The 26047-nt window shown below is 46.9% G+C and overlaps 2 protein-coding genes across 3 annotated transcripts in view; one reads left to right on the top strand and one right to left on the bottom strand.

Annotated features, from left to right (window-relative positions):
• SPRING1 (SREBF pathway regulator in golgi 1) overlaps positions 1–26047 on the bottom strand; it is a 268478-nt gene that overhangs the window by 222545 nt on the left and 19886 nt on the right. The gene's annotated exons all lie outside the window — the stretch shown is intronic.
• Positions 17260–25191, top strand: LOC309358930 (peripheral-type benzodiazepine receptor-associated protein 1-like). 2 transcript variants are annotated; one of them, XM_081892203.1, is made up of 2 exons: positions 17260–22678; positions 25040–25191. In XM_081892203.1, exons 1-2 carry the CDS (start codon positions 17275–17277, stop codon positions 25162–25164), a joined length of 5529 nt encoding a protein of 1842 aa, XP_081748329.1. In that variant the 5' UTR covers positions 17260–17274; the 3' UTR covers positions 25165–25191. The 2 variants fall into 2 exon arrangements, with proteins under 2 accessions (XP_081748329.1, XP_081748330.1); XM_081892204.1 differs by having other exon boundaries at positions 17260–22804.

Genomic DNA, 26047 nt, shown 5'->3' with positions numbered 1-26047 from the left:
CTCTGACATATAATGGCATTACTATGCAGAATAAAGAGAGGTGAATCTAAGCTTTTCTAAAGAATTTGTTTAATTTTTTTTTAAAGAAACATAATGCACCTCCTTATAGTGGAGCAAGGGGGAGACACTGTAACTAGGTGAGCCTATTTGCCTGCTCAGTCTGACAGTTTGGAGGTGGGGATGGGGAACACCTGGAAAACTAGAGATGGGTGAGGAGCAGAGATTTCATGTTGCAGAAGCAGGGACGCGGACTTATAAAAAATATTGGGGGGGCCCGGGAAAGCTCATGAATAATAAATAAGCTCATGAATATGCAAATAAAGTGGCACCTCCTCCTCGTGAGCGAATAGGGGAGAGCGTGCTGCGCCTATTAATCAGCTCCAAAGGAAATTGGGTGGAGCTTTTGCTCGGGAGGGAGGGCAGGAGGCATGCAGCCCGCCCCTCCCTGTGCATTTTGGGCTGGGGGAGGGGCGGCGATGGCGCTCTGCTGGAGGGGCGCCGGAGATTATTGGGGGGGCGGAGCCCCCCCAAACGAATTTTTGAGGGGGCTCGGGCCCCCTCAAGCCCCATGGAGTCGGCGCCTATGTGCAGAAGGTTCTACTTATATAATAGTGGTTTTCTAGCTGTGTTCTGGGAGACTCTTTGAACTCTAATTCAGGGTTCTTCAAGCGGAAGATCAGCAATAGTGAACAAGCTTCCAGAGAGACTGTTTTTGCCTGCCACTACTGTTATTCCAAGGCACTGGTGGCGCTGTGGTCTAAACCACTGAGCCTCTTGGGCTTGCCGATCAGAAGGTCGGTGGTTCGAATCCCCACGACGGGGTGAGCTTCTGTTGCTCTGTCCCAGCTCCTGCCAACCTAGCAGTTCAAAAGCACACCAAAAAGTCCAAGTAGATAAATAGGTACTGCTCTGGTGGGAAGGTAAACGGAATTTCCATGCGCTGCTCTGGTTTCAGTGTTCCATTTTGCCAGAAGTGGTGTAGTCATGCTGGCCACATGACCTGGAAAAACTGTCTGCGGACAAACGCCAGCTCCCTCGGCCTGTAAAGCGAGATGAGCACCGCAACCCCAGAGTCGTCTGCAACTGGACTTAACTGTCAGGGGTTCTTTACCTTACTGTTATTCCACTAGGATGTGAAGTTGTGTGACCCATAGCTCTGTATCCTTTACACCTGTGGTTTCCAAAGTGGGTGGTACTGCCCCCTGGGGGTGGGTGGGTGGGATTACCTAGGGAGGCTTCGAAGATGCAAGTGGAAGGAAGGGGGGCACTGGAGGTGTAAATGACTATCAGACTTTGAAAATCTGGTATCATTGGATGAAGTTCACCAATTTTGTGGAATTAATTAAACTAAATAGTTTTAATTGGATTTTAAATAAATGTGCAATTCATTGTTACCGTTTTGAATTATATTGTGTTATTAAATTTCTTAGTCATGCAAACTGTTATGCTGAATAATGCTTTTTATAGGGTAGGGAGTGCTGGGGGTGAATTTATGGAACCAAGGAGAAGGGAGCCTGAAAACTGGGAACTGGTGCTTTACACAGATTCAATCCATGAAAATCTTCAGTAAAAGATTCTCAAGTAGCAGGACGAGGAAAAACCTCCACCGATAACTTCCTGCCAGGAGTTGACAGTTCTGGGCTCAGTGATGTGGGTTTTCCCCGGAAAGCTTAGAACTGGAAAATTACCTTGCAAATTACTGTAATCTGCATAGGCTAATTTGCATCTGAAAAACTGCATTGGAACATTTTCGGGTGCCCCAGAGAGTGATCTAATATAGCATATTTATTTACTTGCCTTTAGTAAACTTTATTTACTTGGCATTTAGCAAGGCTAAAAACTTCAAAGCTGTCACGCTTGCCTCGTATTGTACTCGCAATTGGCATCCACTCATTGTTACTAATGAATTTATGGAACGGAACATTTCCCGCGGAAAAATGGAGCAGTGGGAGATTTCCGTCCCCCATCACTGACTGGGCCAAATGAACCACCGGTATGATCCAGGGTAAGGAAGCTTTGTATGTTCAGGAGATGAGAAGATATGTTCTTTCAGAGAAGCAGGAAGGCCCAAGCGCTGACATGGGCAGTAGTGACTCAACTGACTTGCTCTCTGGTTAGATGTTTTGAATTGCAACCTGATTGTGTACCAACGAACATCCCCCAGGATTCTCTGCAATGCACAAACGAGTCAATGTAGGAAAGACTCCGTAAGAGTAGGAAGTGCCCTGACTCCTGCCAGTTGAAGGACTCAAACTCAATTATGGTATCCACCCAAAACCCTAATGCACAAATTGGTATGGTACGTAAGCAAAGTGAGAGGTCAAGGCAGAGCAAGTGCACTGCAGTGTTTAATTTTATAGTATACTCATTGAGAAAATGTTATTTATTGCTTATGACAACTCGTTATATTTTTGTAATTATGCACATTTTTTTTTCGTGTTGAAAGTCGTCTGGTTCAGCTATGGAAAGGAGGCATACAAATAAACCATGATGATGATAATAAAATATCTCTCAAATTCTTCTTTTTTTTACTTAGAAAACCATCAGGTCCAAAATTCTAAAAATGCTTCTTTTGCTCGGTTTAAATTGGTCCAAATACAGTGGTACCTCGGGTTAAGAACTTAATTCGTTCTGGAAGTCCGTTCTTAACCTGAAACTGTTCTTAACCTGAGGTACCCACTTTAGCTAATGGGGCCTCCCACTGCCGCCGTGCCGCGATTTCTGTTCTCATCCTGAAGCAAAGTTCTTAACCTGCGGTACTATTTCTGTGTTAGCGGAGTCTGTAATCTGAAGCGTCTGTAACCCGAGGTACCACTGTACTGAATTCTTTTCTGGATATGCTTCAGACATGGGGGCTGCTGTCTGCAATCCCCCAGCCCTTCTTGGAGATATGGCTGTTTGGGGGTGCTCCCCCCTCCTTGCCGTGGGGTGTATTCAAGAGCTAGAAAAATTCTTTCTCCCTCCCCCCCCCCCCCCGCTTCACAAGTTATCCTTAAATAGCAGGCGTGCAGCAGAGCATAGCAGAGAGGATGGCGGTATCTTTTTGGTGCAGAGTGAAACAGAGATCCATCACTCCCGGTGCCAACACAAGCCATCAGTTACCGAGTGTACTCTCCAGAACAGCTCCTCCTGAGACAGCTGGCCTGCCTTCGTTCCAAAGGGCAGTTTGGAGGATTCTTCCCCATTTGCTCAGCAGTCCTTTGGGCTCCTCAGCCTCATGCATTATAAAGAAAGACTTAATGGTGGCTGGCTACACAGTGAAGGTTCTTGACCCCTCTCAACACACATCCACACCCTACCCCTCGGCTGTTCCTTGTCTCTGCTGCTCGTGCGTGACTATTAGACTCTGATTTGATTTCGCTTCTAACGGCACGAACCCCCATTAAAACCCAATTCAGCTTATTATCAACAGCTTTTCTTAAATGAATTGAGTGGCTCCTCAGGGATTCTCCTAGAGCCAGAGACGAACAAAAACCGGCAGGAGACCAGTGTGCTGTAAAGAATGTTGCAGATTGTTTTGCTGGCTAAGATAAATGTCCATTTCATCCAGGACATTTGGCAGCCTGCCAGGTGCCATCTAGAAGGTCACAACCAGGACGTAAAGGAAATGGATATTCCGTTATTAGCCCTCGAATTTGATGCTCTACTGGTTTGTACACAGCATCAGTTCGCACACAAAGGTTTGCACATAAACACATGCTTTCCTCTAATACAAGCCTTTTAGCAAACATTATTAGGTTGGCGAACTGCGTTGCAAAATTCAGAAAAGTGAGAATTCTGAAGGGCAGCATGTTTCACATGTTGCTTTGAGAAGTGTAAATTAAATAGATTTGCATCACAATGCAAGATGAACCCCACCCCACTTCTATGTGAACAAACTGTGTGTTATCATTACTACGATCAGTGGGAGTGAGTTCAAGCCTGCAGAACCAGTAGGGCAGCCTCCCCCAATGCAACCCATCTTTAATTATCTGATTCAGCAGTGGTCATCATTGGAGGTTGCTATTTCTAGGCAGCACCATTTAAAGAAGCTGGAAGGTGTGCAGAGGAGGGTGCTCAAGATGATTCAAGTGTCTGGAAACTAAGGCTTATGAGGAATGATTGAGGGAGTTGGGTATGTTTAGCCTGGAGAAGAGAAGACTGAGAGGTGATATGATAGCCAACTTCAAATATCTGTTGCAGGAAAGATGGAGAAAGCTTGTTTTCTGCGGCTTCAGAGGACAGGACCTGAACCAATGGACACACAAGACAAGGAGATTCCAACCAAATGTTAGGATGAACTTTGTGGCAGTAAGATCTGTTTGACAGTGGAGCAAACTGCCTTGGAAGGTAATGGACTTTCCTTCATTGAAAGATATAAAACAGAGGTTGGATGAGCATCCGTGAGGGATTCTAGCATTACAAGGGGTTAGAGTAGATAACCCCCAAGGTCCCTTCCAGCTCTAGTGTTACATGATTTCTCAATATGCACCTGTGCCAAATTTGAGAACTTCTATCCCTCACAGTACCCTGGCACAGCTTACTGTTCTATTACTTTGTGTTGAGGAAGGGGGATGAAAATCTCTAAAGAGCTGCAACCAACCAATTGTGTTGCAACCAAATAAAGTCCCTTAAGTCATAGAATCATAGAATCATAGAGTTGGAAGAGACCACAAGGGCCATCGAGTCCATACCCCTGCCAAGCAGGAAACACCATCAGAGCACTCCTGACATATGGTTGTCAAGCCTCTGCTTAAAGACCTCCAAAGAAGGAGACTCCACCACACTCCTTGGCAGCAAATTCCACTGTCGAACAGCTCTTACTGTCAGGAAGTTCTTCCTAATGTTTAGGTGGAATCTTCTTTCTTGTAGTTTGGATCCATTGCTCCGTGTCCGCTTCTCTGGAGCAGCAGAAAACAACCTTTCTCCCTCCTCTATGTGACATCCTTTTATATATTTGAACATGGCTATCATATCATCCCTTAACCTCCTCTTCTCCAGGCTAAACATGCCCAGCTCCCTTAGCCGTTCCTCATAAGGCATCGTTTCCAGGCCTTTGACCATTTTGGTTGCCCTCCTCTGGACACGTTCCAGTCAGTGGAAGGCAGAATATACACCAGGCTTAATGGCTTAATTGTAGGGCCATTTGAAGCACATCTGAAATTGGTCCTGCTTGTCTCTCCCCCGACTCCCCACTTCGCACAAGCAAGGACTGGTGGCCGTAGAGACTGGCAGCTCCCCTAATCAATCTGCACATGGGACTCTTGCCTTCTCCAATGGTTGCCTGTTATTGCCTGGCCCCCTAGCTTTTTGCAAGCAAGGATTGGCAGCATCAGCAGGAACTGGGAACTGATTATTTCATTGCAAAAGAAAAAAAAAACCTACAAAAAGATTCCCCGTTTTGCCCTGCATTTGAAAAAGAGAGGGAGGAAACAAGCTGAACTCTCATCATTCTTTCTCCAGCAGCCGATCTGCTTTGCATTGAAACAACAACAACAGCGCCTTTTGGTTACAGATGTAGGAGAAATTCAATTCACTTCACGTTTAAAGGTGTGTCTATCAAATCTGCACTTTCTGAAACAATATAAGAACTGAAATAGCCGATCTTCAAAATTCGCACTTCCCCAAATGTTGCAGTCTGGTTGTCTAAACAAACAGCGTTTGCAAAAATGCATTTATCGGGGAAAAGGTGCATAAAAGAGCATATATTTGTGAAAATAGCATAGAAAAAGTATACGGAATTTTTTCTTGCAAAAATGTGTCTGTGCTGGTCAACGCTGCATACAAGAAAAAATGTGATGGGATTTTTTTAGAAAAAATATATTTGAAAATTGCTGCAAATATGGGAAACTGAACGTAAGACTGGGGCCAGGAAAAGAGAAATGGAAGTTTTGAAACTGCCAGGCACTTCTATCCTTGATTTTGGCACAGTGTGTTTTCCTCACCCTGGAGTTAACTTGAGCTCAGCACCAGCCTGGATGCTTGCAGCTCTCTGGTAAACCTCATCCACTCTAATATTTTCTTGCTGGAAATACTGCTGTCCACAGGAATGTTCAGGCAACAGCTGGCTGGGGAAGGCATGCAAGCTAGCATCCAAAAATACACACCCCAGGGTGTGGTGGCTGAGGGAGCAAGGGCCAAACAAGATGGGACTTCATCGAGTGAGGAGGATAATAATAACCCCCACCATCTGCTTTCTTTCTAGGAGCACCTCCACGTTACGTTTACTTGCATGAAAACACCAGTGTTACACTGTTACATGTGGCTATTACAAAGAGGCATACAGTGATGTTCATTCATCTTGGCTGGGCCACAGATCCCAGGCAAGAATCAATGTGCTCTACCTTTACATTCAGAGATGTGCACGCACTCCTGTGTTATGTCCAGGGTTGTGGTGGTCTGGATTTTTGGGGTGTGTATCATGGGTGTAAGGGACGCAGGTGGCGCTGTGGGTTAAAGCCTCAGCGCCTAGGACTTGCCGATCGAAAGGTCGGCAGTTCGAATCCCTGCGGCGGGGTGCGCTCCCGCTGCTCGGTCCCAGCGCCTGCCAACCTAGCAGTTCGAAAGCACCTCCGGGTGCAAGTAGATAAATAGGGACCGCTTACCAGCGGGAAGGTAAACGGCGTTTCCGTGTGCGGCTCTGGCTCGCCAGAGCAGCGATGTCACGCTGGCCATGTGACCCGGAAGTGTCTCCGGACAGCGCTGGCCCCTGGCCTCTTGAGTGAGATGGGCGCACAACCCCAGAGTCTGTCAAGACTGGCCCATACGGGCAGGGGTACCTTTACCTTTACCTTATCATGGGTGTAGCCAGGATTTATATTAGGTGAGCAGGATCAATGGGGGGGGGGAGAGTCAGAACTGAGTTGTCTGTGACGTGATTGGTCAGTTAGTTAAGTACTTTTATTTATTTACTTGGAGGAAGCTGCCCCCTGCCCCCCATTGGCTACATCCAGGGGTATGTGTGCGAAAGATCTGTTACTATTTCTGCAGCAGGGTCCCTGTCTCCAGCATCCTAGAACCACCCAATCAGGATGAAAGGGCAGCCTTTTGGACACTGAGAAGTATTATCACCCTTTGTGCTGGTTGGAGTCAGCAATGGAGAACCAGCTCCTCAGGTCACTCTGGAGATGGTGCATGTAAAGAACACCAAGGAGTTGTTCTGTACACTCCAAAGCTAAGATTTAGGAACACTGGAAAAACCAGGTGCTTTGCTTTCAAGACAATGGTGGCTCCGTTTGTTGAATGCTCTCCTCAGGGAGGTTGTCCAGCTCCTTCATTGTGCATCTTTAGGATGTATCTTTAGGATGCATAATAAAACATTTGTTTTCAACTCAGCTTTTGGCTGATTAATAGTCTATGGCCTTTTAAATTATTATTATTACAGTATTATTAACAATATTATTAACTTACTTAATTAAATTGGTATCCCACCCTATAATTGTAGAATTCAGGCAGGTCACAAAATAAAATCACTATAATAGGTATAATAATAATAATAATAATAGTAATAATGTACAATGGAACTTTAAGGGAAACCTTACTGAAGTCACTCTGAAAGATGATGAACATCCCAAGACATTTCCCCATGTATGTGCAGAGAAAATAGTAGATCCAGCTGGGAGGCAACACATGGAGATTTGAATTGATTGTTGCAATGCATCCCTAATTATAAGAATTCTGTATAATCTTAGAAGGCTGTATAATCTTAGGAGCATGGCTGTGACTATCATGAAGGGACACTACACTTCTGAATTTTCCACTACACTATTGGTAATATCCTTGCTGTGTGCCTTTGCTGCAGGAAATTCCAGTAGAACACCAGTTCATCACGGCTGTGCTTGCTAATCAAAGCATCCCATCCTTCTGCAGGAACTCAGGGCCTATGTCTCTGAGGATGCTATGCTGTATCCTCATATCACCCATATTTGTATATTTAAAAGCCTCTTGTAAGCTAGCTTATATTTGAAAGTAAGACTGGGTGGTGGGCATGGCAACAGTCTTCAATTACTGGAAAGGTTGATACGCAGAGGAGGGCAAATATTTGCTCTCTGCTGCTCCCAAATGGCAGGAGTAGCTGGAGGCAGCAATGCTTCTGAATTCCAGGTCCTGAAAATCACAGGGCAAAGCAGTGGCGTAGCAGGGGGGGCCGGCCGCACCGGGCGCAACATCTGGGGGGGGCGAGCTCGCCGCCTCCGGAGTCGCCGAAGAGCCTCGGGCGCAGGCTGTAGCAGGCTGTCTCGCGGAACCGACGAGCTGTGTGCGCGTCCAGGCTGAAGGCGTCCGGCAGGCAGCGGCTCTCAGCGCTTGCCGCGGAGGGTGCGCCAGGCAGCCCCTCCTTACAACCCCGCCGCCACTGCAGCTGCTGGGCCATGTTGCATTTTCCTCGCCTCTCTGCCCTCCTCCTCCGGGCAAGCGGCGTCGTTTGGGCGGCAGCGCCAGCGGCAACTCACCTCAGATCACCTGACACGGACCTGCCGCCGCCGCGGCTGCCTTACCGTAAATACCCCAGTCCAGACAGCAGCAAGAAGCTGGCAGCGGCGGCAGGTTAGGGGTTAGGGGGCGCAAATTACTTGCCTTGCCCCGGGTTAGGGGACGCAAATTACTTGCCTTGTCCCGGGTGCTGACAACTCACGCTACGCTGCTGGGGCAAAGTGCTCTTGCGCTTGGATTCTGCTTGCGGGCTTCCCTTTCAGGCAGCTGGTTGGCCACTGTGAGAACAGGATGCTGGACGAGATGGGCCACTGGCCTGATCCAGAAGGCCCTTCTTAGGTTCTTATGGAGGTGCCCTCTGCCAAATGGTAGGGACGGCCCTGTTCTCTAGAAAACTGTGTTATCTCTCAGGAAAAGATCAAGGAAGGAAGGTTGGATCCGTTGCTGTTGTAAGCGCTGTCTGCTGCGTAGTATATTTAAATCCATCCAACAAATGGTTGGAAACAATCATGCTATCTGCAGCCCAACACTTTTGAGAAAATACAGTCTCTTTCGCCCGCTTGCTGGTCCCGACTGAGCCATCTGTCAAGCGGATGGCTTTCTCCCCAAGAAATGTTTTATTACAAATCAGGCTGAACTGCCAACTGGAAATCTTTCTGCTGCTTTAGCACACACACACCAAATTCTCTCTCTCTTGACCTTTAATGGGGGGGGGGGGAGCCAGTTTGTGCTCAGTCTGTTTTTCTGAACAAATATAAAACGCCCTCAAGTCACACTGACACAATATTCATAAACAAAACAATTTCAGGTTTGATCTTTTCAAAAACCAACAGGCCACAGGGAGAGAAACTAAGGTAGATGAGAAAACCTGTATGTTTGCCCATATATTGCTCATTCAAGAGGAACACTCAGGCCAAACACCAGATTTTGGGGTGGGGTGGGAGATGCAATGTTGATTAGGCCCCTCCATCATCCAACAGGACCCGACCCCCCCTCCGCCAACTGCAGTGGATAAATGGACTGACTCCCACAGGATAAAAGAAAGTTCTTCTTCACACAGTGTCTAGTTAAACTATGGAACTCACTCCCACAGGTAGTAGTGATGGCCACCAACTTGGGTGGAAGTAAAAGAGGACTGAACTAATTCATGGAGGAGAGAGCTGCTACCCACAAAGGCTATCTTCTACCCCCAAAACTGGAGGCAACAATGTTTCTGAATACCAGTTGCTAGAAACCACAGGAGGGTGCTCTTGTGCTTGGGTCCTGCTTGCAAATTTCCCACAGGCATCTGGGAACAGGATGCTGGACGAGATGGGCCATGGACCTAATCCAGCAGGCTCTTCTTATGTTCTTAGGAGGGGAGCAGAGAACCACACATGCCAACTTATGCTCCTTTGCTTTGTGCACGATGAATCGGGATGAATGCTCAAGAAACGGGTCAAAGAGGAGCCTTCTGTCATGTGTAAAAAGAGGTGGTGCAGGGGAGGAGTAACTTGCCAAATCGCAAACATGCCTCTTTTTACACAAACCTCGGCTTAGGGAGTTGGATGCCTGCGTGCGAGCTGCCACTTGGAGCCAAGTGCCTGAGAATCTTGGAGAGCGGGGGTAGATTCCAAGGGTACGGGCTCAGTCTCTCTTCCCAGAGCAGCCCTGGGCCAAAACAAAGCTGCTTGTGCCAGCTGCACCAAGCTGTGCCACTCGGTAGCTTCTCCTGCTGTGAACCTTACCTGCACTTCTGCCAAAGCATGATAGTGTCTTTGAGAGAGGAAAGAAGAAAAATGCTCCTCTCTCTTTCAAGTACCCTACTCCCTTCAATTCATTCAGATGTTACTTCCTTTTGGGGTAGGGAGCCCCCCCCCCCAAAAATTATTATTATTATCAGTAGTAGTACTAACAACAACAACAATAATAATATGCTGCCTTTTCCCCAGACTGGGACTCGAGGCGGCTTACACAAATGTAATCAACACAGATAAAATACAGAAAGCTAGTAATAGTTAAAAGATAATAGTTAAAAAGTAATTAAATTCTAATAGAATTAAAACATGTTAAAAATCTATTAAAATATAGATAATAAGAACAGCACAGTCAGTTCCCAAAGGCCGGCCAGAATAAAACAGTATTCACCTGCCGGTGGAAGGACAACAAGAAGAGAGCCAGTCTAGCCTCACTAGCAAGGGCGTTCCAAAGTCTGGGAGCAACCACTGAGAAGGCCCTCTCCTGCTTTTCCACCAAGCATGTCTGTTGAAGGTGGCAGGACCGAGAGAAGGGTCTCTCCAGAAGATCTCAGAGCCCGGCCAAGTTTGTATGGAAGAATATGGTCTTTCAGATAGCCTGGGCCTAAATACCTTCTATCATTAAAACTTGAGGACAACTACACTAATCCAAGTACATACAGTAAACGTACTGAAAAAAATAACAAAAAGTCACCAGGAATGGCTTCATGGAAAACCAAGTACAGAGTGGAAAGTGAGGCACAGGACAATAGATGAACCCCCCTGGTGTTTTAAATCATCTTGCTGTACATGTTAAATCCACTTTAATTGCGCCATCTGAAGTGGCTGATATGTGATACAATAGCACCCACAAAATAGTTATAGCTTGAAAGTGGCCTTCCTTCCTTTCCTGCAGTTCCAGTTTTTTTCATAATCTATAGTTGCTAGTGCCTGCAAAAAGTTTTTGCTTTCTAGACAATTCCATTCTTAAGGATAGCTCTGTTGTATTAGGAGGCTTACCTCCAGCATTTCAAGCACTAGTTGATTTTAGAAGAGAAATTTTATTGATTGTTTCCTATCAAGGAAAATGAAGTTCCCTCCCCTACATCTCCACAACATTAAAGTAGGGCAAATGTGTATAAAATCCAATGCAAATAGACCTAGATCCAAGTAGGAGGAGGGATCCAGGTGAAATCATTTGATTATTATTATTTATTGAATTTATATACCGCCCTATACTCAGGGCAGTTCACAGAACAAAATCAAAATATAAAAGCAGTATGTTCCATGTGCGCAATTACTGCCTGTGGGGTATTCCCCCTCCCTGTACCTCAGTGGTAGAGCATCTGCTTTGCATGCCGAAGGTCTCAGGTTCAATCCTGGCACCTCCAAAAACCCCAAGTTCAGCCCATGGCATCATCAGGCAGGGCTGGGAGAGACCCAGTCTGACATCCTGGAGAGCGACTGCTGGTCACTAATGTACTAGGTATGCAGAAACTTTGGCAGGGCCAGTCCAATAAACTTTGGCACCTGCAGTGAACCACAAAATGGTACCACCACCACCAGGGAAAAAGGGGTGTGTGAAGATCTACATTGGGAATGAGGGGGAGAATCAAATCAAACTCACTCAATGGTTGAAGTGGGAATCTAAGGCTGTTGTGGAGGGAAGGGGCCCACTCTGAATCGTGTCAGGCAGGTCCAGAGCCCAGGAAAACCCAGAGGCAGATATTCCCTATGGGTGGGAGACCAGCAGTGCCTCCTTTTCATCAAGAGGCCACTGTAGAGATGGCATGGGGGGGGTAGCTGTCAAGCAGGTGGCACCTCACCTTGCCTTGTGAATGGGCCGGCAATGACTTTTGGTCCTCCATATGTTGTTGAATTTCCATCAGCCCAGCAAGCAAGGCCAGGGGTGATGGGAGTTGTAGTTCTGCAACATCTGGAGGGCCACAGGTTCCCAATACCTGCTGTAGACAATACTCAACAGCCCAGTGGTCTGACGCAACATGAGCAAAATGTAAGGTCTGAAATGAATTTGCCTTGGTCACTGCAGTTATGCAGATGGGAAACTAAAGGACAGTAATTTCTCTGAGGCCACCCAAGAAGTCCATGGCAGAGGTGAATGTTTAGCAGGACTTTCTTTGCAAAGAAGAAAAACAATCACACACAAATTGCATTTTCATCTCACATCATGCCTTGCCTTTGAAAAACCAGTCAGCTGACAACCTCCTTCCTCTATAAAGGTCACTGATACTCTTTCTGAATAAATACGAAGCCAAACAAATCTAAACCTGCAGTTAGAAACATTGCCAGAGGAAATAATGATTACAAAGGGGAAGGGGGGGGAGAGGGAACAAATCCAGAACAGTTACTATTAAGCTTCTTAGCAAGACCTGAAAGAGAGACTAGAATACTTTCTGTCTTGCAGACTTTGGAGCAGCGGTCTTTAATCTTCCACGGAGGGCTGACTTTAGGGAGCTGTTAATAACGTGTGTAAGGAATATATCCCCAAAGGGTGCAGATTCTTTTCTGAGCAAACACAATTTAACGCTGCTGCTGAGGGACTGGGACCAAGTGATTACATTCCTGGAGGCTGCAAGTTCAAGTCTCGCTTAGAACCCGTTTTCATAGCCTGGCTTTTTGTCATGCCTTTGGGGAGCTTGCAAGTACAGAAGTGTCAGAAGAGCCTGGCTGAATCAGTCCAGTAGCCATGTAGTCCAGGATCCTGTTCTCACAGCGGCCAACCAGATGCAAGGGCAGGCTGCGCAGGGTGTGGGAGAGGTGGCCGCTGCTGGGCTTCTCTGAGCACCAAACTGACAAAGTAGGTCTGCTGAGAAGCTTCTAAGCTGAGGTCAAAATGAAATGGTATGCAGGAGATGGGAGGAGCTTTTTGCCTAAGGACATGAGAGGAGCCTGCTGGTCCAGGACAATGGCTCATCTAGTCCCACATCCTGTTGCCAACAAGCAGGACCCGAGCACAACAGCACTCTTCCTTCCTGCAGTTACCAGCAACTGATATTCAGAAGCATGGCTGCATCTACATTTTAAAACCCATTCAACAGGAGTAAAAGCCATTCCAATAGCAGCACTGAGCTACTGTGGCTGAGTGCCATTGATAGCCTTGTCACCCATGAATTTGTCTAATCCTCTTTTAAAGGCTTTCAAGTTGGTGGCCATCGCTGCCTCTTGTGGAAGCGAGTTCCACACTGCAACCTTTCCTCACAGGGAAGTTGGCTCCACCTGCCTGATCATTTTGGTTGCCCGTTTCTGAACATTTTACAATTCTGCATGATGTGTGGATGGTATAAATCTAACACTAATGCACTATTATTGCATCAATGGCATGTTGCAAGCTATAACCACAGCCCCCACCCCACCCCAAAAGCCCTCCACATATGCACAAGTCTGGAGGGATGGCAGGAGGTCCTGCTGTTCGAAGGGGAAAGGAATCAGAAATCCTAGCAATAGATAGAAGCTGTTGGGTGTGTCAAAGTCTCTTTTTGGGTTCCTGCCTACATCAATCAGCCTAGGGGTGGGGTGGGAATGTAATTACAATTAAGCTTAGGAGAAAAGGAATGTGTGAGACCGGGAGGAACTAGGAAGGCATCAGTGACCAGATCAATTAAGGGCAGATACTAATTTGCATAATAATTCCATTATCTGCTAACAACAATGGACACCTAGGACATCTAATCAAGGGCAGTAATTTTAATTTAATGGGGGAAATCTAGTACAATTCCCAGTCCCCCCCCCCATTCAATTAAATTAATGTGATGGGCTTTAATCGGTCTTAAGTACAGGGTGTGATTAACGGAACAGCTGCATCAATTATACATATATATTTTATCAAAGCTCTGGCAAATGGACTTGCCCTGCAGAGCACCTTCTCCTCTGTGCAGACATACAGTTATAATTCTATTTAAACAGCAACTCTCGGTTCAAAGGAGGCCAAAACGCTTCCCTTTGGGACTTTTAAGAAAAGAAAAGAAATGAAAAAAGCTTCCTAGCTTTTCCCCCAGATAACTTAATGGTCTTAAAGAAGAACAGGGAGACGAAAGAGCAGGAGGTACATTTTGGGCAGGATGCTCTCCTACCCACATAACGCCACTCACTATTGCTGGGTCCAAGGCTCTCTGCAGGAAAGAGAAAGGCAGAGGTTCCCTTTCCTGGCACTTGCCGTAGGAAGACATCAAAAGCCACCATCCCCCCTGCCACCACCCATTAGGGCAATGGTTCTCAAACCTTTTTCCTCCAGGCCACTTTCTCAGAATAAAAAAATTGGGGGGGGGGAATATTGATACATTGAAAAACAAAAATAACTTCTAGCAGTGCTTGATTCTGAAGATATCTATCAATATTCTGCAAATAAATAAATAAAAATTACACTACACTACACTGAATTGCTTAAACGTTTCTTTGTCATTGAATCTTCCTGCCACACCCTTTGAGAACCATGCATTGGTCTTCACGCCAAGTTCAGGCCTTGGCATGTTGTCTAAAAGATGGCTGAAAGTTCTTAAGACGTTTCACCATTTGCAGCCTTTCGGACTGATTTGTTGGGGGCATGGAAGGAAATAATTAAACACATCTGCTCACAGCTGGACTTGCACTTATTTATCCAGCTATTTATTAACTGGGGGAATCCCAAGCGACTCAGAGGGGCTCATATAGTTTTCCCCAAGCTATGCCAATCAACACAAGGCTATCAGGTGGTGGAAAGGCAAGGGGCAAATGAAGTTGTAGGTTAGATGAAGGCTCTACAGCGTGTTCCTTTCTTTGCAGTTGCCTCTCTTTCAATGAGTATTAAGGCAGAGAATATGAAACATATAAGAAACATGGGATTGCTTAGGCAAGCGTACCCAGACATTAAATTTTCATTTGTAATTTATTATGTACATCTGGTTTTTATTCATATTTTGATCAATATTATTATGCCTGCTTTTTAAAAGTTTGATATTATTTGTATTATTTAACGTAGCATTTTCTACTGTTTCGTGGAAACAGCTCAGGGTTGTTGTTGTTTTCTTATTAAGTGGTATATAAATCTGGTTAAATACAATGGAAACAAAAATATTTAGAGTGTGCCATGAGCATGTGGGTTGGTGGTGGTGGGTTTTCCAGGTCAGTGTGTGAGTGAGTGGAGACCACACATATCTCATTTCGTAGTTACTAGACAGGCTTTTCAGACCTGGCCAACTGGTTGGGGGTGGGAGAAAAGGAATTAAAAAGGTGTGTGTGCATGTATAAGGCCTGATAAACAGGTACATATTACACATGCATCCCATCACATGGAATGCTAGGGTCATGCAATGTTAGGGTACTGGCTGATGGGACAAACAATGGTTGGAATCAGTCCATTTTTATTCACTTGTTTGTATGCCGTTTTTTCAACTATAGCCACCCTCAAAGCAGTTCAGCTAACAACACAGGTATCTAGGCATGTGATACTGCCTATCCTGAGTAGGGGAAGAGTCCTGGGGAAGAGTTCTTCAGATACCTCCCTAGATGCTCCTGCTGTCACTGCTGGAGACACAATCAATCACCATATGTAGATTTGGCAAAGGGTGCTGGATCACCAGCCCAAAACATTCCACTTGTGTGCAAAGTAAACTACTTGTGGACAGGTTGGCTTGGGTGGCTAAGTGTGATTCAAAGTGCTGGTTGCTACCTACAAGGACCTGAACAGTTTGGGACCAGGGTACCTGAATGCTGCCTCCTCCTTCTTATGGCTCTTACATTTGTAGTGAATGGACTTGGTGTGCTGTGGTTTATTAGTTCTATGAACGCTCTTTGTTGTTACTGTTTCATTAAGAATGTAAGAAGGGCCTGCTGGGTCAAGCCAGTGGACCATCTTGTCCAGTATCCTGTTCTCACATTGGCCAACCAGAGGCCTGTGGGAAACTCTCAAACAAGATGCCAGCACAGGAGCCCCCTCTCCTCTTGTAGCTTCCAGGAACTGGCATTCAGAAGCATAACTGTCTCCAGCTGTGGAAGCAGAGCCTAGCCATTGTGGCTAGTAACCATCGATATCCCTCTGCTCCAAAAATTTGTCCACTCTTTAAAGCCATCTAAGTTGGTCAGCACTGTTTTCCATGGCAGCAAGTTCCATAGTTTAATTATGTGCTTCGAGAAGTAGTACTCCCTTTTTGATATATAATTGATACTAATATCAGCACAGTCGTACCTTGGTTTTCGAACAGAATGCGTTCCAGAGGTACATTCGACTTTCGAAATGTTTGGAAACCAAGGCGCAGCTTCCGATTGCAAAGGTGCATGGAAGCCACATCGGACATTCCAAAAAAAGTTCAAAAACCAGCTCACTTCCAGGTTTCAATCGTTCGGGAGCCAAAACGTATGAGTACCAAGGTATGACTGTACATTGCTATATTGTCCTAGTTTTTCCTCTGGGACTCTTCTTGAGTCAAGGGTCTACAAATTACAGATGCTTCTATAAATGAACATATACCAGAGAGGGAAATATATGTAGAATTCACAGGTGAGTGAAGCACCTGGCAGCTATAAGGGAAACTATGTGACAACGCACCTTCCTGACATGCAATCCCTGCCTCCTTAGAACTCCACTGCCTGCTTGGTTCAGGAGACTTACTGCTTCCTTGCCCAGTTCTAGGCTGGCCTTATTCTGCCAAGTGGTTCCTTCTGCTTTGTGGGATATCTTAGGGAGAAGAAAAGGCTAAGGAGTAAATCTGGAGCATAGTCCCTAAGATGGTTGGATGGTGCCTTGTATGCTTCTTTCACATGATTCCTGCAGCCACATTGATGCCAAATGTATTACTCTACATTCTTTTGGATCTCTATGAATGAGAGGGGGCTCTTGTGTCTGGGCAGCCCAGGACCCTCATTCACACTGCCCAGGCTAGGCGTTGCTAATGCAACGGTCTTGACTTCACCCCCAGTGGTGCACTCCATTGTTTCTCGAGGCAGATGGGTGCCAACAGGCGATGCCAGCTTGAATCGATCACCCGGCACGGTGCACATACACCATTTGAATGGCAGTGCCCACCAGCTGGGAGGGAGGGCAGCCCCCCTCCAATATTTTCTCGGGGGCCCCCCAAAAAGGGACATTGGCTCCTAGGGATGCCAACAACTTCCCATCGCATCCAGGGGCCTGAGAGGACGCTTCTTCCTGGGCTGCATGGGGAAAGCCTGTGGAACTCACCGCGCGGGCAGGACCGGGGACAATAGCGCGCCCGCGCGAACGAGGGGGCGGGGGAGGGGGAGACGCCTGGAACGTTCCACGCGCGGCGGTTGGCGACGGTTTGAACTTCCCCTCACGCGCCTTCGCCTCACACGGCGGGCCGCACCTGCCGGCCTTGGTCGCGCCATGACTAAAGACAGCCCCTCAGGGGGCGGCGGAGGCCCCGCTCTGTCTGCGCGCCATTCCCCGCGCAAGGCCGCGTCCCAAGCCCTCGGCGGCGCTCCTCCTGCCGCCCTGGGCAGCGGCGGCGGCGGCGTCTCCAGCGGGGCGCCTCTCGGTCCTCCTCCCCCTCCCTTCCCTCCTCCTCCTGCGGGGCCTCCGCCCGCCTTCCACGAGGACCACCGCCGAGAGCTGGAGTCGCTTCGGGCGGAGCTGGAGGCGGAGCGGCTGCGCTCTCAGGAGTGCCGGCGCCGCTTCGCGTTGGAGTCGCGCGAGCTGCGCGAGGCGGCCGAGCGCGAGCGGCAGCTGCTGGCCGACCAGCTCCGCTCCAAGTGGGAGCAGCAGCGGGCGCGCGAGCTGCACCAGCTGCGCGAGGCCGGCGCCCGGCAGCGCGAGACCGAGATCCGGCAGCTGCTGCGCTGGAAGGAGGCGGAGCTGCGAGAGGCCCAGGAGCTGCTGCAGCGGGAGCGAGACGCCGCCATGCGACAGGCCCGGGACTTGCAGCGCCAGCTGGCCGAGGAGCTGGTCAGCCGAAGCAGCCGAGCTGGCGGCGGCGGCGGTGGTGGAAGCAGCGCGGGTCTGAACGGCGAGTGCCGCGCCAAGCTGCAAGAAGTGCTGGGCAAGCTCCGCTGGGAGGTCGACGGCGACCAGGCCGCGCGCATCCGCCACCTCAAGGCCGAGCTGGAGCTGGAGAGGAGCCTCTTCCTCAAGTATATCCTGGAGCGCTTCGAGGGAGAGCATTCGCCGCTGGCGTCCTCGCACAAAGTCAGGCCGCCGCCTACGACACTGCCCGGCCACAGACTGGGCAAGAGCAGGCCCCGCTCCTTGGAGAGCCTCGTGGTCGCCTCCTGCGCCCCCGACAGCGGGACAGCCTCCAAGTCCCGCTCCCTGCACAGCAACCTGAGCCGATGCGAGCCTCACCCCCACCATGCTCTGCTGGAAGGAGGGGGCCAAGCGGGTGGCGGCTGCGCCCCACAGCCGGAGGCCCAGAAGGCTGTGGCCACTGCTGCTTCCTTGGGGAAAGATAAGGCCCCTCTGGAGGAAGGGGCCAAGGAAGAGGGGTCTGCGGATGCACCCCCGGAAGGGAAAACGTGCAGCTCAGGGTCTGCGGGAGAAGGCGCAATGCCTCCCGCAGGCCTGCAAAGCCAGCAGCAAGACTGGCTGTTGGGAGGTGGGTACGACCAGCTGGTGAAGCAGAACACGGACCTCTTGGATGCCCTGGGGGCCCTCGAGCAGCGGTGCACCCATCTGAAGGAGGAGAACGCCTTGCTGAGGAAGAGCAGCTTCCCAGAGATGCAGGACAAAGTGAAGCGGCTGAAGAGGAAGAACACGGAGCTGGCGGCCATCGCCAAGCGCCTGGAAGAGCGGGCCAAGAAGCTCCAGGAATCCAGCCTCAAGGTTGGCGGCGCCCCAATCCCCTTAGCCTTGGCTTGCCCCGACACAGACCTGTACAAGAGCAGCTTTGCTCGGCAGCGGGTGAAGGACCTGAGCGAACAAGCCAATGTTCTGCTGGCAAAGGACCAGCAGCTGGAAGCCTTGCAGAAGGAGTGCTGGGAGCTGCAGGCCAAACTGTCTTCAGGCACAGAGAATGCCTGTTTTCTCAACATCTGTGAGTTTGATCGCTTGCTGCGAGAGTCTCAGAGAGAAGTGCTGAGGCTGCAAAGACAGATCATGCTCAGGAACATCAGGGAATCTTTTCAGCTCTCCAAAATGGCCTCCAGTGCTCCTTCTTCACCAGTTATCATCCCAGAAACGTCAGCTGTGGGCGCATGCTTAAAGGACTTGCCTTTGCCAAAGGATATGCCAGAAACATTGGTGAAAGATGTGCAATCAGAAGCACCACCTTTGGGGAACAGTGCTAAGAATGATGAAAGCAGCGCTTTAGCGTTGGGTTCGGATGCTGAGCATTCCTTGCAGACTTTGAAAAGGGAGCTGGCTGAAAAAGCTGAGGAGTGTAAAAACCTTCAATGTGAAGTGGAGGCGAAACAAAAGAGATGTGATTATTTGGAACTGCAGATCAATGCAGCATTGAGTGAAAAGGCCAAGGTTGCAGAGGAGAACTCTCAGCTACATGAGAAGAACAAACAGATGGAAAAGATCCAGAGTGAAAATACCGAGATAAAAGTGAAGCTCATGCAGGCAACTGATGACTACAATTCTGTCGTGCAGTTGTCTAACGGACTGGAAATTAAAGTGGAGAGTTTGGAGCAAGTCATTAAGAACATGAAAGAGACAGCAGAAGGATGGCAACAGTTGGAATCTGAACATGAGAAAACTTTACTGGTGCTGCAAAAGAAAGAGGGAGAAATACAACAACTGCATCAGATGCAGACAGAGATAAAAAGAGAGCATGAGGAGGCAGTACAGCTGCTTGAAGCTCAAGTGAAAGAGCTGGAAAACCAGTATCACAGTCAGACCAAACACTTTAATCTCCTGACTGAAGAACTTGAGCAAGTTAAGACATCTGGGCTCTTAGAATCGGAATCATCCCATGCAGCTTGCAATTCCCAAGCAATAATTTGCCCAGAAAAATGGGAACCATGTACTGGCCACAATCGCCATTGTAATAAAAGCATCAGTGATGAAGACTCTGCATCTGTGGGTTCTTCTGGCTTGCCCCCAAAACCTAAAGCATTAGAATCCCAGTCAAACTCATCTGCATCCGAATCCATACAGAACAGCTCTAAATCTTGCCTAAATCCCGAAGAAGATACAGCAGGTGAAACAGAAGACCTAGAGACAGATAAAGTTTCTATAAGCCAACAGCTAGAAAATCAAGGTCCTTCAAAACTTTCTGTCTTTTTGGCACGGTATAGCTATGACCCTTTTCGCGGCCCTAATAAGAACCCTGAAGCAGAACTTCCACTGACAGCTGGGGAATATGTTTATATTTATGGAGGAATGGATGAGGATGGTTTCTATGAAGGGGAATTGATGGACGGTAGGAGGGGACTGATCCCCTCAAACTTAGTTGAAGAAGTTTCAGGTAATGATCTAATAAGTTTTGCCCCTTCAGAGCCAAATGATGTTTCTTATCATTCATACCGTGAAACAAGTTTCCCCTGCCAAAGTGCTAGTAGTGAAGACAAAAGCGACAGCCTTGATGAAGACATGTGTGTTAATCTGCTGTCTAACAGACTGGGAGGGGAGCTGTGTGATGACCAGGCAGCAGTGCTTTGTCCCCAGAACCTGACTCTTATCAAACAGTTTGCTAGGTCCATCCTTATAGGCTGGGACCCACCACACATGCTAGATAGCCAGGGCAAAGTGTACAGCTATAACATCTATGTCAATACAGATCTATGTCACAGTGTGAAGTATGGCAGTCAGATGAAAGCAGTGATTGAGAACCTAGATTTAGAGCTGCGTTCTTATCGCATCTCAGTTCAAAGTGTGACAGACAAAGGAAATTCCGATAAGATGCAATGCACTTTCCTTGTAGGAAACAGTTTCCATATTGCACCGGCACTCCTGGAGCTTTGGAGCATTACTGCAACGTCAGCAAAAATTACTTGGTTGCCAAGCAACAGTAACTACACTCATGCATTGTACCTTAATGAGATGGAATATGATGTCACAAAGGCAGGGGTATATTGGTATACTTTCCAGAATCTTAGCCCCAGCACTCAGTACACTGTAAAAGTGGAAACACTGCCTCCTAAAGAAGTGTTGATGTTTCCTCAAGGGGATCTGGAGCAGAAATCAGCAGCAATTATGTTCACTACTCCACCAGCAGGACCGCCTCATGCTCCCCTCGATGTCCAAGTACAACCTAGTTCTTCTGCAGAGTTCCTAATTGTTAGCTGGTTGCCAGTAACAATTGATGCAGCAGGATCATCCAATGGAGTAAAAGTCACTGGCTATGCAATTTATATCAATGGACAGAAAGTCACAGAAGTTGCATCACCGACAGCTGGAAGTATATCATTAGCAATGTCTCAGCTAAATATGTTCCAAGGGTCCTGGAAGGTCTCTGTGAGAACTGTGTCCCCCTTTGGGGAATCTGAGGATTCTGTGCCAGCTTTAATTCCATCCGCTCATTTGGAAATTCCTAATTCTTTAATGTCAAAGTTCTTTTCCCCCAGTCATGCCTCTGAGATGACTTTCAAAGAATTCTTAGAGTTTGAAGATGGGCACATCTCTGCCACAACCAGTATGTCCTCATCTGTCTTCTCCCACATGTGCCTGGCTGGTGCAGACACCGATTTCACCATTCACTTCATGTCTGATTTCAAAGAAAAAGCAGTTTCTGTGCCAGTTAATCTTTCTCAGAATCATATGACCTCTTCTGCACTGACAACTTCACACGATGCAAGAAATAAAGACAAGGGTGATTCTATTCTACCGTCTGTTAGAAAGCACTTCTCAGAACATGTTTTTCCTACTTCAAAGTACGAAGGACTAGCCAGCGCCGCATTGCCAGTATTTACTGGAGACACTGGAAGAGACATTTCAGAAGATCATCCTCTGACTAAAACGATTGTAGGTAAGAATCAGCCAGACAACAGCAAAATCAAGGTGTATACAATGGCCGAACATACCAATGCCAAAGATTCATCTTTTCAATGCCATATTGACATTATGGGTGCAACCACTGTTTCTTCCACAGAGTTTGAACTAGAGAAGGGCAATTGCAGAGGTGCAGGAATGCGCAACTTCTGTCTTCAGGAAGAGCCAGGTCATCTTTCTGAAAAGAACCACAGAAAGAATGTTAAGCAGTTATGCAAAGAACTCTCCAACTTGAGCGTGTCTGATGCTGAAATGAAGGAAGAGCAAATATCAAGAACTAAAAGCTGGAAGACTCCTCTTGGTGACCATAACCATATTTCAGATCTTTCAGATATTGAGGAAGAGGAAAACCAGTTGTACAGGATTAACATTTCTGGACAAGAAGACCCTAAACCACAGGAGACGCCAGTGTCCCTTGCAGAATTGGCAAAAGATAAAATTATAACCATGAGCCCCAGAACTGATCAAACAGTGCCTAATTCAGGCCCTCAGAGCAGCTTTGTTTCAGGAGAAAGGGTTAATGATGACCCAACAAGGCTTTTTGTAGCACTTTTTGACTACGATCCCATAACTATGTCACCTAATTCTGACGCAGCTGAGGAGGAGCTATCTTTTAAAGAGGGACAGATTCTGAAAGTGATTGGTCACCAAGATGCTGATGGTTTTTACCGAGGTGAATGTGAAGGAAAGAAAGGATATATTCCCTGCAATTTGGTATCTGAAATGTACATTGAGAGTAAGGAAGTGAAAGAACATCTATTAAAGTCGAGTTACAGTAAAGATGAAAGCTTATGAGGAGGTTAGTGGCTCTAGACAGCATAATAATCAACAGATCTGACCCCAAATCTTGGCAGTAGGATAATAAAACTAAACACCTACCACCTAAGGCTTTGGGATTATAATATCCTAAGCACCCAAGAAAAGGCTTGCTGAATGTGGGTGAAAAATTAGCTGCCTTATAAAATGGAGAATAGGGTGGTGCTGTGGTCTAAAAACCACTGAGCCTCTTGGGCTTGCCGATCAGAAGGTCGGTGGTTCGAATCCCTGTGACGGGGTGAGCTTCCGTTGCTCGGTCCCAGCTCCTGCCAACCTAGCAGTTGCCAAAAGTGCAAGTAGATAAATAGGTATCGTTTCCGTGCGCTGCTCTGGTTTCGCCAGAGGCGGCTTAGTCATGCTGGCCACATGACGCGGAAAAACTGCAGACAAATGCCAGTTCTCTCAGCCTGTAAAGCGAGATGAGCACCATAACCCCAGAGTTGTTTGCAACTAGACTTAACTGTCAGGGGTCCTTTAACTTTTTTTAAAATAGAGAATACTATACTTTTGCACACAGATAGGGAAGAGACTTAATAAAAAGGCACCATAGATGTCTGCAAGCTGTTCCCTCTGAACAAAAAGAATCAGACTTGTTAGTCTTTTGAAAACCCTAGAAGATGAGCAATAGAGATAAAACGTGTTTAGAACTGTATAGCTAGAGAACAACAATATTTTCTGTGTCAAAGATTCTTGCCCAAGAAGTACAGTGGTACCTCTGGTTACATACTTAATTCGTTCCGGAGGTCTGTTCTTAACCTGAAACTGTGCTTAACCTGAAGCACCACTTTAGCTAATGGGGCCTCCTGCTGCTGCCGCGCCGCCGCCACACGATTTCTGTTCTCATCCTGAAGCAAAGTTCTTAACCTGAGGTACCATTTCTGGGTTAGCGGAGTCTGTAACCTGAAGCATATGTAACCTGAAGTGTATGTAATCCGAGGCACCACTGTATTTGGGGTGGGTGTAGTTCCAAGTCAACAGCATCTCTGTTATTACAGAATGGACAGTATCAATACCTCCCTAGTAAGCAAAATTACAGTATAATTCTAAGCGTGTTTATGTGAAAGCAAGTCTTTCCATATTCACTGTGGCATAGACACAAGAGTCAGGCTTACTGACTTCAGTAATGTTATTGTAATAACATTCTGTAAGATGTCTGCGTTTTGTAGAATTCCAACTACCTTACATTGCACTGAGCAGACTCAGCATTTGAGCTGCAATCGTAAAACAAATGCTTCACCTGAATATTGATTGATGGCAAATTTTACTCCAATAAGTGACTTACTGAAGATGTGTCCATACCTTACGTGGGAAATTTCCCCCAAGCAACAGCTACTTGATTCCTGACGCTTAAGCACATAAATTGTTTTAGTTCACAACTGGAACAAATACCATGTCAGCGATCAAGTGAGTCTTTTTGTGGGTGTGCCCAGGAGCTGCATGCATGTACCAATAGCAGACTTGAGTTGAGTGCTGATAAGGAAAAGAGCAGAAGCAACTCTGGAATAAATGTTTGTCATCTTGAACACTTCCTCTTGCTTCTGACTTGAGGTTTTTTCCTAGCCGCTTGAGCAGACTTCAGGGGGCCATGGGTGCTTCACCCCCCTTTGTGGGGACTGGGTCTCCACAAAGTCAATGAGCAAAGTTGAAGCCCTTCATCGCGGGCACCCAAAATCTTCAGCGTGAGATAGCCCCTACGTTCCTAGCCAAAACCAACTCTTGCTATATAGAATGCAGTTGCAAAGTTGCTCGTACTTTAATACTAAAGCATTTTGTTCTTGCGTTCAAGCTTTCTAACTTCAGATTGGAATGTTCAACTTGCACATGTGTTTGAAGAAAAATGACTTGTTATTCTTCAAGTTAATGCTAGCTTTTCAGTGTAGGTGTTTGTTGGTGCTTGGTGATGTTAATCACCCACCCTAAGAGCTTTGAGTTAAGGCGTTGCGCCCCAGAAGCTTTCAGAAATAGTAATGACAATATATTAAATTAATGAGACATTTGCATGGATTTATACTGAAGTCTAGCTCTTCATTTTAGAACAGTTGTTGATGCCAACCAATGAAAGTTACTTCTAGGATTTGCTTCGCTTTGCATTCCATCTTATTTGTATTTTCCTTCTTCATTTATGTCTTTGAAGTAGCAGAACCATTTTATGTTTTTACTTTACTCTTGTACGCCTGTTACTCTACAAAGTTCTTAATTGTGCTTTTGTGTAATTTAGGCTATAGCTACTGGATTGAGGAAAGAGTGATGCTGCTATTCGGATCGAAGCCATATCGACGGCGGATTTGGGAGCTACCTTTGAATACATTTCCTATTCTTATACTAAAACTCCTTATTTATTAAAATATTTGCAAAGTTTGTACCTTACAATCATCGCCATTGAATTTTCATTTTGTCTTTAATCAGCAAAAGTATTGCCATTTTTTGAGCTGTAAAGGTGGTATCTGTGGCAAAAAGTACATGGATTTCTTTAAAGAACAAAAATAAAATATATATTTAACTTGTAGCAGCAGATCCCATGAGTGCAAAACAGCCTTTCCACAGATGAGCATTCTTCAATCTAAATACTGCATAATCAGAATGCAGGATCTCTGTTTGTTTGTTTGTTTGTTTGTTTGTTTGTTTATAATATTTATACTCCAGTCAAGATTGGCTCAAGGAATAGAGGAGAAATTCCCTTCAGATCACCATTAAAGGGGAATTTGCTTAGCTCGCACTTCAAATTCTACAAACCAAAATGCAGCTATTATTCAAAAGCCACACTTCCCTGAGTTATGAAATGCAGTTCTCTAGCCAAGTCATAGGGACACAGGTGGCGCTGTGGGTTAAAGCCTCAGCGCCTAGGACTTGCTGATCGAAAGGTCGGTGGTTCGAATCCCTGCTGCGGGGTGCGCTCCCGCTGCTCGGTCCCAGCGCCTGCCAACCTAGCAGTTCGAAAGCACCTCCGGGTGCAAGTAGATAAATAGGGACCGCTTACCAGCGGGAAGGTAAACGGCGTTTCCGTGTGCGGCTCTGGCTCGCCAGAGCAGCGATGTCACGCTGGCCACGTGACCCGGAAGTGTCTCCGGACAGCGCTGGCCCCTGGCCTCTTAAGTGAGATGGGCGCACAACCCCAGAGTCTGTCAAGACTGGCCCGTACGGGCAGGGGTACCTTTACCTTTACCTTTTTAGCCAAGTCATGTTTATCATAACCAAAAGAAAAAAGTATGTATTGGGGTAAAATGGT

Source organism: Podarcis melisellensis, assembly GCF_964234715.1.
Source record: "Podarcis melisellensis genome assembly, chromosome: 16".
In the NCBI taxonomy this organism is placed as follows: Eukaryota; Metazoa; Chordata; class Lepidosauria; order Squamata; family Lacertidae; genus Podarcis; species Podarcis melisellensis.
Note: the sequence above shows the minus strand (reverse complement) of the source record. Positions and strands in the feature narration are given on the sequence as shown.

Bases quoted from the DNA above. Each gene is read 5' to 3' on its own strand.
- LOC309358930 (XM_081892203.1), top strand. From the start codon at position 17,275: ATGGGGAAAGCCTGTGGAACTCACCGCGCGGGCAGGACCGGGGACAAT. The intron at 22,679-25,039 runs GTGAATGTGAAG...TGTGTAATTTAG, and splicing joins TGCTGATGGTTTTTACCGAG to GCTATAGCTACTGGATTGAG.